This window comes from Lethenteron reissneri, unplaced genomic scaffold, assembly GCF_015708825.2.
Source record: "Lethenteron reissneri isolate LAM-NWPU_2019-01 unplaced genomic scaffold, ASM1570882v1 scaffold_121, whole genome shotgun sequence".
Classification (NCBI taxonomy): Eukaryota; Metazoa; Chordata; class Hyperoartia; order Petromyzontiformes; family Petromyzontidae; genus Lethenteron; species Lethenteron reissneri.
In genome coordinates this window covers 235,937-250,845 of record NW_026890904.1, presented here as the reverse complement: position 1 = coordinate 250,845, position 14,909 = coordinate 235,937, and the positions used below count along the sequence as shown (strand labels likewise).

The window sequence follows — 14,909 nt, the reverse complement described above, 5'->3', positions numbered from 1 at the left end:
ACACGCACAGTGTAAACACACAGTAACAACAACCGCCATTCGCCACTAAGTGGCGGTGACGTCACCACGGCGCTTGTGCCAGGCTATGTGCAAGGGGCAGATCCAGGTATCATGCGTCGACTGACTGAGATGACTGGCCAATGCACCACCTGTGCCCCCGACTGCGCCAACAAACAGTGTACACACACAATGTTGACGCACACAATAATGTTCACGTTGTTTTTGTTGAGCTCACGCACCCAATGGGTCTCTGTTCAAGAGAGGGAGCCATAGAAATGGAATCTAAATAAACTTAAACTCTAACCCTGATCTCGCTCTCTGACGTCACCACTCATTAACTCTGCGTGAGACGCGAGGGGGAGGTGTCACCCACTAGTGACGTCATGTCTTTTACCCCCCCAAATCCCCCTCCACCGGGATTTTGAGCGTGACGTCACGTCTGCCGATTTCCGTTCCAGTAAAGTGCTTATTTGGGACGGGGTCAGCAGCCAAGCACCATCACCTGACATGGGCCCCTCTCATTAACATAATTTATTCAGTTACCCTGCTGCTCGTTGGGTGAGGGAATTGTGTATACCCCGCAAATGACGTCATGTAACCTCATGCTGCTGCATGACGTCATGAGCTACCAGGTTGCTGCAACTGCGCGCACGCTCACTCACTGAGATCCGAGGTGAGAAGTTTACATCGTGGTGGTTGTTGTGGTGGTTGTTGTTGTTGTGAACCCAGGTAGAGCCTCGCTCCTACTCCCTCGTAGGGATATCAATTGAGTAGCAGCGAGTACGGAATCGATGTCCAGGATGAAACATTACAACGCGGGGCCTAGCCATACGGGGACTTGCCTCCTGCCCTCGCCTGATTATATTTGCATTAATTCTCTGCTTAAGTTTAATTTGTCTTCACCTGGCTCACTACTTTGAAACTTTGTTTTACTTGAAATATTTCTACGTTTTTATTTTACCAGGCATAGCCCACTTGAGCTACACCGCTCGTTTTCAGAAGCGACCTGCCCACAACACAGTGGGCTTATCAACTTGTGGAAATGTTTATCGGTCAAATTCTCTAAACGCGTGGTGATGTTGACTCTAAATGTGCAGGGAAAACCGCAGGATCCAGAGGAGAATCCACGCGACTACGGAGATAGAGGGACGCGCAAACTCCAAATATACAGCCATAATACAGGTTTGTTTGGGATTGATCGCGTAAATAAATAAATGTGCCGTTAACCCCGCCACCACCCGACAGCCAATTAGTAAGGGGTTTGTCACGTAAACAGAACGTGGCCAATGCGTCACCAGTACAGCACTAGTGTGTAGTGTGTAGTAATGTATAGTGTAGTGTATAGTGGTGTATAGTGTAGTGTACTAGTACAGCATATAGGACTCACCACTGTGATCTCTACATTGGGTCAAACTTAACATCTCTGAATGTTCGACGGCTTGTGCACCAGATCTTATTTATTCATGATGTACTTGCAAAAAAATCTGCAGATTACCTGCTGGATCTCGTCTCTGTTTCAAAGAACAAATTTGACCTAAGGTCTACACTCATTTACCAGCTTAATATTCCCTATTGCCGTACATATACTGGAGGAAGGGCCTTTGCTATTGATGCCCCCAGGGTCTGGAATGCTGTTGCAAATAAATTGAAACTTGAGTCACTACCTATGAGATCTTCACTCAAAACTGCTTTAGAGGAGTTGTACACCCCTAGCTGCCAGTGCTATTCAGTGACCTAAAATAAAATGTTTCGCTCCGGATGATCGCTACAAAGTATGACCTGTGTTTTGATTTAGTGTGCTGATCTTAAAGGTGCATTGAAAAATTACAATACTCCGATTGATGCTCCTGCTGTTGTGGAGTGACTCATGCAGCCAGCTATGGCTGCAGGGTTTTGGTAGTACATGTTGTTTATGCCATTTATTGTGAAAATTCCGTCAGTTCCTATGATTGCTTTTTCATTGCCTTCATGGCTTTATTTTGGTGATTTCGAAAAGTGTATTGGTTTAGCCATGTTTGTGTTGTTGTAGTACAGAGTTAGACTGATGGCCTTAATCTAAGTTGTCTTGTGGTTGTTGTTGTTGTTTGACTTGCATCCCACTGGGATTTTTGCACACAGCGTTGGTGTACGGTGTTTTTTCTGCAATATTTTTGCTGTCTTTTCTTGGATTTTCTGTTTGCACTTAGTCACATATTCACTTTAAGATGTTTTTTTGTTCATGTTTTTGTTTTTTGTTTGTTGCGGTTGCACCCGATTCAAGAGCTGAATGGCTCACAGGGCTATACCTAATAAATGAACTTGAACTTGTGTTGAAGAGCCAAGCCACAACATTTACAATCTGAGTACAACGTTTTGACACTAATTCCAACCAGCTTCATCAGACGACAGCCACATGTTGTGGCTTGGCTCTGTGGGAATAGAAATCGGCTCGCTGGGTTCATAGCGCAGCACGCTAACCATTGCACTACCGCTCCCCACTCACTCACAAACTTCATCAGAAGTATAGTATTTATCCAGCAGTAACTAAGTTACCCGGCTTAGCTCAGGTCTCAGTAATCAAACACTAAGAGTAATGTCTCTGCTTTTTTATGTAATTAAGGTATATCGTACCATATCGAGGCTTTGGGCTTTGGGTTGTTCTTTGTTTTTTATGTCTCTGCCTCTGCTTACATTCATTGACGATTTTTATGATTTTGGGCAAGCCCGTCTAAATCTGCGTGATTAGGAGTTGGAGCCATTTGCTGTTCATCTTGGCTTGTGACAGGAATTCACTCTGGCCCCATGCATTACATTACATAGCATCTTCATTAATTATGTAGTTTGAGAAGCTCACAATAGCCATATAAATAAATAGCATTCGTTACAGTTAAAATGATACGCGCATCGATGCCTGGTTATAGTTAAGGGATCGTTCCCTGGTCAACCATGTTATATCTGCTGATGATCTGGAAATGGCTACTCAAGGAGATGGGGTTAGATAATCTTGTTCTGTGCCTGGATAATTCCATCATGAAAGGTGGCCTTGCGTATGTTCCACCAAAATAAATCACCTGCCTGGGAATTTAATGTCATACAACACTGTACCTGCTCAACTCTCCATGAGTAATCAGGCAGTTCTACAAGTGGTGGAGGAGCTTCCATGCCTGGTTAATGTGTTCACGACCAGCTCTGGTTTGGCAGCCAAAGTCTCACTTTAAATTTGTCTAGCAGCATTCTTTCATTATACTGTGTAACACTGTGTGAAAGCTGCCTGGACTTTTGCTCCATACAAAGCTGTGAGTGTCCATCGCCAAGGTCTAGTCTGTCTGAGACCATCCCCTCTCCCTGTCATATTGGCATCGCACCCGCCTCTCACCCTTCGTCCTGTGGATGGTGGGCGCACAGGACGGTGCCACGCAGCCATTCCAGGTTGAGCCCAAATGGGTTTCGTGGGTCACCTAGCCACCAGGCATCGTTCCATGAGTGATATCAATATTTAATATCTGTAAGGAGTCCCCCCAATAGACTGTCCCTGGAACTCTACCAGGCACGTCTCACTGGGGGACATCCCAGGGGCCTGGCCCAGGACATTCTGGTGGGAATATGTCGCTTGGCTGGCTTTGGGAACGCCTGGGAATTCCCCAGGAAGAGCAAGAGTCTGTCGCCAGGGAAAGGGAGGTCTGGACTGCCCTACTGCATGTGCTGCTACCACAAACTTCACCAAGACAAGAGGATTTTGAAATAAATGAACGAATAGAGCTGTAATTCTTCTTGGCCACAGATATTACTCCTTTCTCTGTGGATGCAAAATATGAACTTATTTTAAGGCCTGTCTGTTCTGGCTTTTAATTAAGGCTGGCCTGGCGATGATCCCCTCTATTGAACCAAACAAGATTGTATTAACACCTTACAGAGCCCTAAAATATCAGTACTGAATATAATCTGAGACTTTGGCAGGCGAGGCTGCATTGGTTGGGTCATGAATTCCGCATAAACAGACAATGCTCAAGCATCTTCTGTTAGCCCAGATGTTACGAACTTAAACGGGCATGGCATTGGCTAGAGAAGAGATTGGAGGATGTGGAGTTGATCAGACCTGCTGTCAAGATCGGTCTCTAGAAAAGGCCCGTGACGTATGCTGCAGGGCAGTTGGAGGTATTTGCTCTGCAACAACAATGAGGTTGGAGTAGCAACGCTCACATGAATGGGTGGAACGCTGGGTTTCTGAAATGTAGCAAGACAGTAGGAAGCACAGCTGGTGCATCTGTTAATCATCTCCGTCAGTCATCCCTTGACACCTGGATCATTCCCATGACCTGCTGACAAGTGATCGACACTTAAATGGCATTCATGTGAAATATATGTGTATGTAAGAGTTTATACTGGTAGGAACGAAGTGGACCAGCCTACAATAGATTATATCGTCCGTCCGATGTCCGATTACGTGTAGCAACATCGCCCCCTACTGAAAACACTTGGCATAACCCTACAAAAACCTTTAGACTCTGTGAGGCTTTCCTGGCTAAACAAGTGTAACATTCCCTTATAATTCCCTCAGATAGCTTTTAATTAAACATTTAAATTAATGAGGCTTTCCTGGCTAAACACGTGTAACATTCCCTTATAATTCCCTGAGATAGCTTTTGATTAAAACTTTTTAATTAAATAAAAAACTCACAGCGCCCTAAACCCTACAGCTTGGCCTAAAGCCTAGAACTAGGCCTCAAAGTCTCCCTTCGTATCGTACCCCCGCGTGTGTGAAAGGGAGTTAATGTTTAACAATGTTACATTCCCTGATGTTTTAAAATAGAAACATTTACATTTCAATTTTTTACATTAATAATTAAAACATTTAAATTATACATTAATAATTAAAACATTTTAATTAAAAATTAACTCACAGCGCCTTAAAGCTTACAGCTAGACCTAAAGCCTAGAACTAGGCCTCAAATTCTCCCTTCGGATCGTCCGATTAGGTGTAGCAACATCGCCCCCTACTGCAAACACTTGGCAGGACCCTAGAAACACCTTTAGACTCAGTGGGGCTTTCCTAGCTAAACAAGTGTAATAATACATTATGTTTATATTCTTTGGTTATTCGTTCCTACCAGCCCACCCCGCAGGGTCCTGTTCTATGTGGGGAGCGGTGGCGCAGTTATTCCACTGTGTAACAAAAAACAAAATTAGTTCCTGGGTAGTTTGTGTTATTTCCTAATTGCTTTTGCCTCTAAAGTACAAACAATGGCTATTATTCCCCACAAACTTTGCTTTTGTGACCAGGACAGTGATATTTAGAAATTTACCTCTTTTCAATGAGAAAACAGGTTAATTTGTTTTTTTAGTTCTTGTATTATTCTGGTCACAAAAGCAATGTTTGTGGGGAATGAGCCATTTTCTAGACTTTTAGGCATAAGCAATAAAAAAATAACACTTAGTACCCAGGAACAAAAGTTGTGTTACATAGTGTTATCACAATTAAAGTTTGATTATCGCCAACAACAAACGTGATTGATTCGTGAAAACTTAACTTATTGTGGGGAAGCATTATTACGGAGCATATGAAGGTGGCCAGGCATGGTTCTGAACACACCACCACTTTTTTACCATGCCAGTGTCTGTTACAGTGTCAAGTTTGTATTTGCAGTAAAGGATATTAACTCGATTGAACACGGAGGTTAAATCAAAACAATAGTTTATTTTTGTTTTCCTTTGGAACTTTTTACGAGAATGGAAACAGGAAATTAACACTGAACATATGCAGCTGAAGTTAGATCTGTTCATCCCAGCATTCAAGGAAATCTGAGCCTGACTTCACACCTTTAAGTTTTGATTGAACATTAATTCATGCATTTATGCATAATACAAATAGTATTATTTTCAACACCCTTTGCTGTGTTAGCTGAATTTTGCTTTCATAAATATTCCTTTTGTAGCCAGACAACCGAAATTGTGTGCTTGGAGTTTTAGGTTAACATTCATTTTGAAGATACTAGGGCTTCCAGGCTGACCATTTGCCCTCTCATTGTGTGCCCGTGTGATGAATTTGGGAATCCTTTTCACTCTATCATGAATATATGAATGAGTATAGACGTGCAAGTCATGTGTGACTGTGTATATATGCATTCCTTTGTGCCTCGATACTGACGTAGATGGTCTGGATATTCTTTTTTTCTGTCTGCAGCTGACGCTTCCTCTGACACTTCCTCTGCAAAATTGGTTTGATGGAGCAAAGGCACTCAGCGCAGCTCGGTAGAAAAAGGCAACAATGCAACCAGTGTGCATACAGCACGGATCATGTTGGACATCTGACACAGCACCAGAGAACTCACACAGGAGAGAAACCCTTCAAGTGCAGTGTGTGTGGGAGGGCATTTACACGGTCATCAGGTCTTCATAGACACCAGAGAACACACACCGGAGAGAAACTCTTCACGTGCACTGTGTGCTGGAAGGCGTTTTCACAGTCATCTGGTCTTGTATCACACCAGAAAACACACACGGGAGAGAAACCCTTTAGTTGCATTCTGTGCGGGAAGGCGTATGCACAATTACAACATCTACAAAAACACCAGAGAACACACACGGGAGAGAAACCCTTCAGTTGCACTCTGTGTGGGAAGGCGTTTGCACAATCACAACATCTACAAAAACACCAGAGAACACACACGGGAGAGAAACCCTTCAGTTGCACTCTGTGTGGGAAGGTGTTTGCACAATCACAACATCTACAAAATCACCAGAGAACACACACGGGAGAGAAACCCTTCAGTTGCACTCTGTGTGGGAAGGCGTTTTCACAATTACCACATCTACAAATACACCAGAGAACACACACGGGAGAGAAACCCTTCAAGTGCACTGTGTGTGACAAGGCATTTTCATATTCATCAGTTCTAAAGAAGCACCAGAGAACACACACGAGAGAGAAACCCTTCAGTTGCACTCTGTGTGAGAAGGCGTTTGCACAGGCATCTGCTCTTGTATTACATCAGAGAACTCACACGGGAGAGAAATCCTTCAGGTGCACTGTGTGTGACAAGGAATTTTTATATCCATCAGTTCTAAGGAACCACCAGAGAACACACACGGGAGAGAAACCCTTCAGTTGCAGTCTGTGTGAGAAGGCGTTTGCACAGTCATCAAAACTTAAACATCACCAGAGGACACACAAGCATCCGAAGATCCCCAAGAAATGGAGTCTGAAATCGGCTTGTGAAAGTCAAAGTGCTGCAATGAGCCCATCCCTCATGAAACCAGAAGTGAATCCCAGCTTGGACACTTTTAAAGGTATCAAGGTGAAATGTGAAGAAGTGATGGTGAAGAGCGAAGAAGTGAAGGTAAAATGTGAAGATGAAGATTCAACTCCAAAATCGTACCTTCACATCGATGGAGACAACGTGAAGCAGGAGGAGAATTCTGACTGTGAGGCAGAGCGAGGCACCTCCCAGCAGTTGGTGGAAGTGGAGGTGTGGGTGGACTTCTTAGACAATATAAAGTCAAATGGAGACCCGGTAGATGTTTTAAGCTTGAGACAATGAAGCTGCAATAGATTCACCTTTGTCACAGGCCTTTAATGAAAAGAATGTGAAGTTGAACACTCAATTCCTGGGTTCAACCTGCAGAGTAAGAGCGGCGAGTATTTGTTGACCTGTGGGTTGGGTAGATGAATAATCAGGAGCAAGAGCCAATAAGCTCCCAAGTATTCCACTGTTATATTCATATTTGCATTGATATGGTGCTTGCTTAATTGCTTCAGCAACTCGGTTGTTTCATATCTCATCACAGACACTCGAAGAGCACCCCCAAGTGGCATGACTCTTGTGTAATAAGGTGACCCTGCTCTAGCCTGCATGTGGGCATGAGTCTGTCAGTAGGGGGTGATGATCGATGTGGAATCTCCATTATGTAATTTCTGGATAATGTTTGGAATTGCCCAAATATTGACCATGACACCAACATGCAATGACCTCTGTGTTATGAATGACAATAGTATGTTTTACATCCACTGTTAAGCAGATGGTGCATATTTTGTTTAATGTTACTGGAGTAGCCAGACGTGCATGTTGGATTTGAACCTTGAACCTCTGCAATAAATAGAGAATGTGCTGCCACTTGGCTTCCCTCAATCTGAGTGTAGGCATGACAGCCTGAATGTTTCTACCTGGTGCAGATGTTCCATTTAGAGCGGTCCACGTTTCACATGCCTACAGAAGGGAGGGCATGACTGGCCGATAAGAACCGAAGCTTCATGCGGAGCGACAGACCAGGTAGCTTCCACACAACATAGCGCAGCCGATGAAATGATAATGCCGCCCGACTGATTAGGACCACCCACACACAGTGTACACACGCCATGTACACAGCGTACACACAGTTTACCCACACCGTATACAAACAGTCTGTACACGCACAGTGTATATACAGTAACAACAACCGCCATTCGCCACTAAGTGGCGGTGACGTCACGACGGCGCTTGTGCCAGGCTATGTGCACGGGGCAGATCCAGGTGTAATGTGTCGACTCACTGAGATGAGTGGCCAATGCACCACCTGTGCCCCCCACTGCGCTAACAAACAGTGTACACACACAATGTTGACGCACACAATAATGTTCACGTTTTTGTTGAGCTCACGCACCCAATGGGTCTCTGTTCAAGAGAGGGAGCCATAGAAATGGAATCTAAATTAACTTAAACTCTAACCCTGATCTCGCTCTCTGACGTCACCACTTATTAACTCTGCTTGAGACGCGAGGGGGAGGTGTCCCCCACTAGTGACGTCATGTCACCGAGGTATATACCCCCCAAATCCCCCTCCACCGGGATTTTGAGCGTGACGTCACGTCTGCCCATTTCCGTTCCAGTAAAATGCTTATTTGGGACGGGGTCAGCAGCCAAGCACCATCACCTGACATGGGCCCCTCTCATTAACATAATATATTCAGTTACCCTGCTGCTCGTTGGAGCAGGGGATTGTGTGAACCTCGCAAATGACGTCATGTCACCTCATGCTGCCGCATGACGTCATGAGCTACCAGGTTGCTGCTGCTGCGCGCACGCTCGCTCACTGAGATCCGAGGTGAGAAGTTTACATCGTGGTGGTTGTTGTTGTTGTGGTGGTTGTTGTTGTTGTGAACCCAGGTAGAGCCTCGCTCCTACTCCCTCGTAGGGATATCAATTGATTAGCAGCGAGTACGGAATCGATGTCCAGATTGAAACATTACAACGCGGGGCCTAGCCATACGGGGACTTGCCTCCTGCCCTCGCCTGATTATATTTGCATTAATTCTCTGCTTAAGTTTAATTTGTCTTCACCTGGCTCACTACTTTGAAACTTTGTTTTACTTGAAATATTTCTACGTTTTTATTTTACCAGGCATAGCCCACTTGAGCTACACTGCTCGTTTTCAGAAGCGACCTGCCCACAACACAGTGGGCTGATCAACTTGTGGAAATGTTTATCGGTCAAATACTCTAAACGCGTGGTGATGTTGACTCTAAATGTGCAGGGAAAACCGCAGGATCCGGAGGAGAATCCACGCGACCACGGAGACAGAGGGACACGCAAACTCCAAATATACAGCCATAACACAGGTTTGTTTGGGATTGATCGCGTAAATAAATAAATGTGCCGTTAACCCCGCCACCACCCGACAGCCAATTAGTAAGGGTTTGTCACGTAAACAGAACGTGGCCAATGCGTCACAAGTACAGCACTAGTGTGTAGTGTATAGTAGTGTATAGTGTAGTGTATGATAGTGTATAGTGTGTGTACTAGTACAGCATATCGGTGTGTTGAAGAGCCAAGCCACAACATTTACAATCTGAGTACAACGTTGTGACACTAATTCCAACCAGCTTCATCAGACGACAGCCACATTTTGTGGCTTGGCTCTGTGGGAATAGAAATCGGCTCGCTGGGTTCATAGCGCAGCACGCTAACCGTTGCACTACCGCTCTCCACTCGCTCACAAACTTCATCGGAAGTATAGTATTTATCCAGCAGTAACTAAGTTGCCCAGCTTAGCTCAGGTCTCAGTAATCAAACACTAAGAGTAATGTCTCTGCTTTTTTATGTAATTAAGGTGTATCGTACCATATCGAGGCTTGGGGTTTTGGGTTGTGCTTTGTTTTTTATGTCTCTGCCTCTGCTTACATTTATTGACGATTTTTATGATTTTGGGCAAGCCCGTCTAAAGCTGCGTGACCAGGAGTTGGAGCCATTTGCTGTTCAACTTGGCTTGTGACAGAAATTCACTCTGGCCCCATGCATTACATGACATAGCATCTTCATTAATTAAGTAGTTTGAGAAGCTCACAATAGCCATATAAATAAATAGCATTAGTTACAGTTAAAATGATACAATCATCGATGCCTGGTTATAGTTAAGGGATCGTTCCCTGGTCAACCATGTTATATCTGCTGATGATCTGGAAATGGCTACTCAAGGAGATGGGGTTAGATAATCTTGTTCTGTGCCTGGATAATTCCATCATGAAAGGTGGCCTTGCGTATGTTCCACCAAAATAAATCACCTGCCTGGGAATTTCATGTCATACAACACTGTACCTGCTCAACTCTCCATGAGTAATCAGGCAGTTCTACAAGTGGTGGAGGAGCTTCCATGCCTGGTTAATGTGTTCATGACCAGCTCTGGTTTGGCAGCCAAAGTCTCACTTTAAATTTGTCTAGCAGCATTCTTTCATTATACTGTGTAACACTGTGTGAAAGCTGCCTGGACTTTTGCTCCATACAAAGCTGTGAGTGTCCATCGCCAAGGTCTAGTCTGTCTGAGACCATCCCCTCTCCCTGTCATTTTGGCATCGCACCCCCCTCTCACCCTTCGTCCTGTGGATGGTGGGCGCACAGGACGGTGCCACGCAGCCATTCCAGGTTGAGCCCAAATGGGTTTCGTGGGTCACCAAGCCACCAGGCATCGTTCCATGAGTGATATCAATATATAATATCTGTAAGGAGTCCCCCCAATAGACTGTCCCTGGAACTCTACCAGGCACGTCTCACTGGGGGACATCCCAGGGGCCTGGCCCAGGACATTCTGGTGGGAATATGTCGCTTGGCTGGCTTTGGGAACGCCTGGGAATTCCCCAGGAAGAGCTAGAGTCTGTCGCCAGGGAAAGTGAGGTCTGGACTGCCCTACTGCATGTGCTGCCACCACAAACCTCACCAAGACAAGAGGATTTTTAAATAAATGAACGAATAGAGCTGTAATTCTTCTTGGCCACAGATATTACTCCTTTCTCTGTGGATGCAAAATATGAACTTATTTTAAGGCCTGTCTGATCTGGCTTTTAATTAAGGCTGGCCTGGCGATGATCCCCTCTATTGAACCAAACAAGATTGTATTAAAACTTTACAGAGCCCTAAAATATCAGTGCTGAATATAATTTGAGACTTTGGCAGGCGAGGCTGCATTGGTTGGGTCATGAATTCCGCATAAACAGACAATGCTCAAGCATCTTCTGTTAGCCCAGATGTTACGAGCTTAATGGGCATGGCATTGGCTAGAGAAGAGATTGGAGGATGTGGAGTTGATCAGACCTTCTGTCAAGATCGGTCTCTAGAAAAGGCCCGTGACGTATGCTGCAGGGCAGTTGGAGGTATTTGCTCTGCAACAACAATGAGGTTGGAGTAGCAACGCTCACATGAATGGGTGGAACGCTGGGTGCCTGAAATGTAGCAAGACAGCAGGAAGCACAGCTGGTGCATCTGTTAATCATCTCCGTCAGTCATCCCTTGACACCTGGATCATTCCCATGACCTGCTGACAAGTGATCCACACTTACATGGCATTCATGTGAAATATATGTGTGTGTAAGAGTGTATCTATGTGGGGAGCGGTGGTGCAGTTATTCCACTGTGTAACTGGGTAGTTTGTGTTATTTCCTAATTGCTTTTGCCTCTAAAGTACAAAAAATGGCTATTATTCCCCACAAACTTTGCTTTTGTGACCAGGACAGTGATATTTAGAAATTTACCTCTTTTGAATGAGAAAACAGGTTAATTAGTTTTTTTAGTTCTTGTATAATTCTGGTCACAAAAGCAATGTTTGTGGGGAATGAGCCATTTTCTAGACTTTTAGGCATAAGCAATAAAAAAATAACACTTAGTACCCAGGAACAAAAGTTGTGTTACATAGTGTTATCACAATTAAAGTTTGATTATCGCCAACAACAAACGTGATTGATTCGTGAAAACTTAACTTATTGTGGGGAAGCATTATCACGGAGCATATGAAGGTGGCCAGGCATGGTTCTGAACACACCACCACTTTTTTACCATGCCAGTGTCTGTTACAGTGTCAAGTTTGTATTTGCACACGGAGGTTAAATCAAAACAATAGTTTATTTTAGTTTTCCTTTGGAACTTTTTACGAGAATGGAAACAGGAAATTAACACTGAACATATGCAGCTGAAGTTAGATCTGTTCATCCCAGCATTCAAGGAAATCTGAGCCTGGCTTCACACCTTTAAGTTGTGATTGAACATTAATTCATGCATATGCATAATACAAATAGTATTATTTTCAACACCCTTTGCTGTGTTAGCTGAATTTTGCTTTCATAAATATTCCTTTTGTAGCCAGACAACCGAAATTGTGTGCTTGGAGTTTTAGGTTAACATTCATTTTGAAGATACTAGGGCTTCCAGGCTGACCATTTGCCCTCTCATTGTGTGCCCGTGTGATGAATTTGGGAAGCCTTTTCACTCTATCATGAATATATGAATGAGTATAGACGTGCAAGTCATGATTGACTGTGTATATATGCATTCCTTTTTGCCTCGATACTGACGTAGATGGTCTGGATATTCTTTTTTTCTGTCTGCAGCTGACGCTTCCTCTGATAGTTCCTCTGCAAAATTGGTTTGGAGCAAAGACACTCAGCACAGCTCGGTAGAAAAATGCAACAATGCAACCAGTGTGCATACAGCACGGATCATGTTGGACATCTGACACAGCACCAGAGAACTCACACAGCAGAGAAACCCTTCAAGTGCAGTGTGTGTGGGAGGGCATTTTCAATTTCATCTACTCTTAAAAAACACTGGAGAACACACACAGGAGAGAAACCCTTCAAGTGCCCTGTGTGTGACAAGGCATTTACACGGTCATCTGGTCTTCATAGACACCAGAGAACACACACAGGAGAGAAACGCTTCACGTGCACTGTGTGCTGGAAGGCGTTTTCACAGTCATCCGGTCTTGTATCACACCAGAAAACACACACGGGAGAGAAACCCTTTAGTTGCACTCTGTGTGGGAAGGCGTTTGCACAATCACAACATCTACAAAATCACCAGAGATCACACAGGGGAGAGAAACCCTTCAGTTGCACTCTGTGTGGGAAGGCGTTTGCACAATCACAACATCTACAAAATCACCAGAGAACACACACGGGAGAGAAACCCTTCAGTTGCACTCTGTGTGGGAAGGTGTTTGCACAATCACAACATCTACAAAATCACCAGAGAACACACACGGGAGAGAAACCCTTCAGTTGCACTCTGTGTGGGAAGGTGTTTGCACAATCACAACATCTACAAAATCACCAGAGAACACACACGGGAGAGAAACCCTTCAGTTGCACTCTATGTGGGAAGGCGTTTTCACAATTGCCACATCTACAAATACACAACAGAACACACACGGGAGAGAAACCCTTCAGGTGCACTGTGTGTGACAAGGCATTTTCATATTCATCAGTTCTAAGGAAGCACCAGAGAACACACACGGGAGAGAAACCCTTCAGTTGCACTCTGTGTGAGAAGGCGTTTGCACAGTCATCAAGACTTAAACATCACCAGAGGACACACAAGCATCAGAAGATCCCGAAGAAATGGAGTCTGAAATCGGCTTGTGAAAGTCAAAGTGCTGCAATGAGCCCATCCCTCATGAAACCAGAAGTGAATCCCAGCTTGGACACTTTTAAAGGTATCAAGGTGAAATGTGAAGAAGTGATGGTGAAGAGCGAAGAAGTGAAGGTAAAATGTGAAGATGAAGATTCAACTCCAAAATCGTACCTTCACATCGATGGAGGCAACGTGAAGCAGGAGGAGAATTCTGACTGTGAGGCAGAGCGAGGCAACTCCCAGCAGTTTGTGGAAGTGGAGGTGTGGGTGGACTTCTTAGACAATACAAAGTCAAATGGAGACCCGGTAGATGTTTTAAGCTTCAGACAATGAAGCTCCAATAGATTCACCTTTGTCACAGGCCTTTAATGAAAAGAACGTGAAGTGGAACACTCAATTCCTGGGTTCAACCTGCAGAGTAAAAGCGGCGAGTATTTGTTGACCTGTGGGTTGGGTAGATGAATAATCAGGAGCAAGAGCCAATAAGCTCCCAAGTATTCCACTGTTATATTCATATTTGCATTGATATGGTGCTTGCTTAATTGCTTCAGCAACTCGGTTGTTTCATATCTCATCACAGACACTCGAAGAGCACCCCCAAGTTGCATGACTCTGTGTTATAAGGTGACCCTGCTCTAGCCTGCATGTGGGCATGAGTCTGTCAGTAGGGGGTGATGTTAAATGTGGAATCTCCATTATGTAATTTCTGGATAATGTTTGGAATTGCCCAAATATTGACCATGACACCAACATGCAATGACCTCTGTGTTTTGAATGACAATAGTATGTTTTACATCCACTGTTAAGCAGATGGTGCATATTTTGTTTAATGTTACTGGAGTAGCCAGACGTGCATGTCGGATTTGAACCTTGAACCTCTGCAATAAATAGAGAATGTGCTGCCACTTGGCTTCCCTCAATCTGAGTGTAGGCATGACAGCCTGAATATTTCTAACTGTCGCAGATGTTCCATTTAGAGTGGTCCACGTTTCACATGCCTACAGAAGGGAGGGCATAACTGGCCGAGAAGAACCGAAGCTTCATGCGGAGCGACAGACCAG

At 44.4% G+C, this 14,909-nt stretch overlaps 2 protein-coding genes and 1 pseudogene across 2 annotated transcripts in view; all 3 read left to right on the top strand.

Moving 5' to 3' along the window:
- The window catches only part of LOC133361727 (uncharacterized), a 49,526-nt gene extending 48,382 nt beyond the window's left edge, over nucleotides 1-1,144 (top strand). The window contains 1 exon segment of the mRNA XM_061580730.1: nucleotides 1,098-1,144. Within this exon segment, the coding sequence (XP_061436714.1) occupies nucleotides 1,098-1,144 (47 nt within the window).
- On the top strand, nucleotides 583-7,517 carry LOC133361730 (zinc finger protein OZF-like). The gene is made up of 3 exons (XM_061580732.1): nucleotides 583-673; nucleotides 1,098-1,182; nucleotides 6,161-7,517. Exon 3 carries the CDS (start codon nucleotides 6,201-6,203, stop codon nucleotides 7,515-7,517), a length of 1,317 nt encoding a protein of 438 aa, XP_061436716.1. The 5' UTR covers nucleotides 583-673; nucleotides 1,098-1,182; nucleotides 6,161-6,200.
- Nucleotides 7,518-8,097: 580 nt separating this feature from the next.
- LOC133361726 (zinc finger protein 208-like) overlaps nucleotides 8,098-14,909 on the top strand; it is a 41,897-nt pseudogene continuing 35,085 nt past the window's right edge.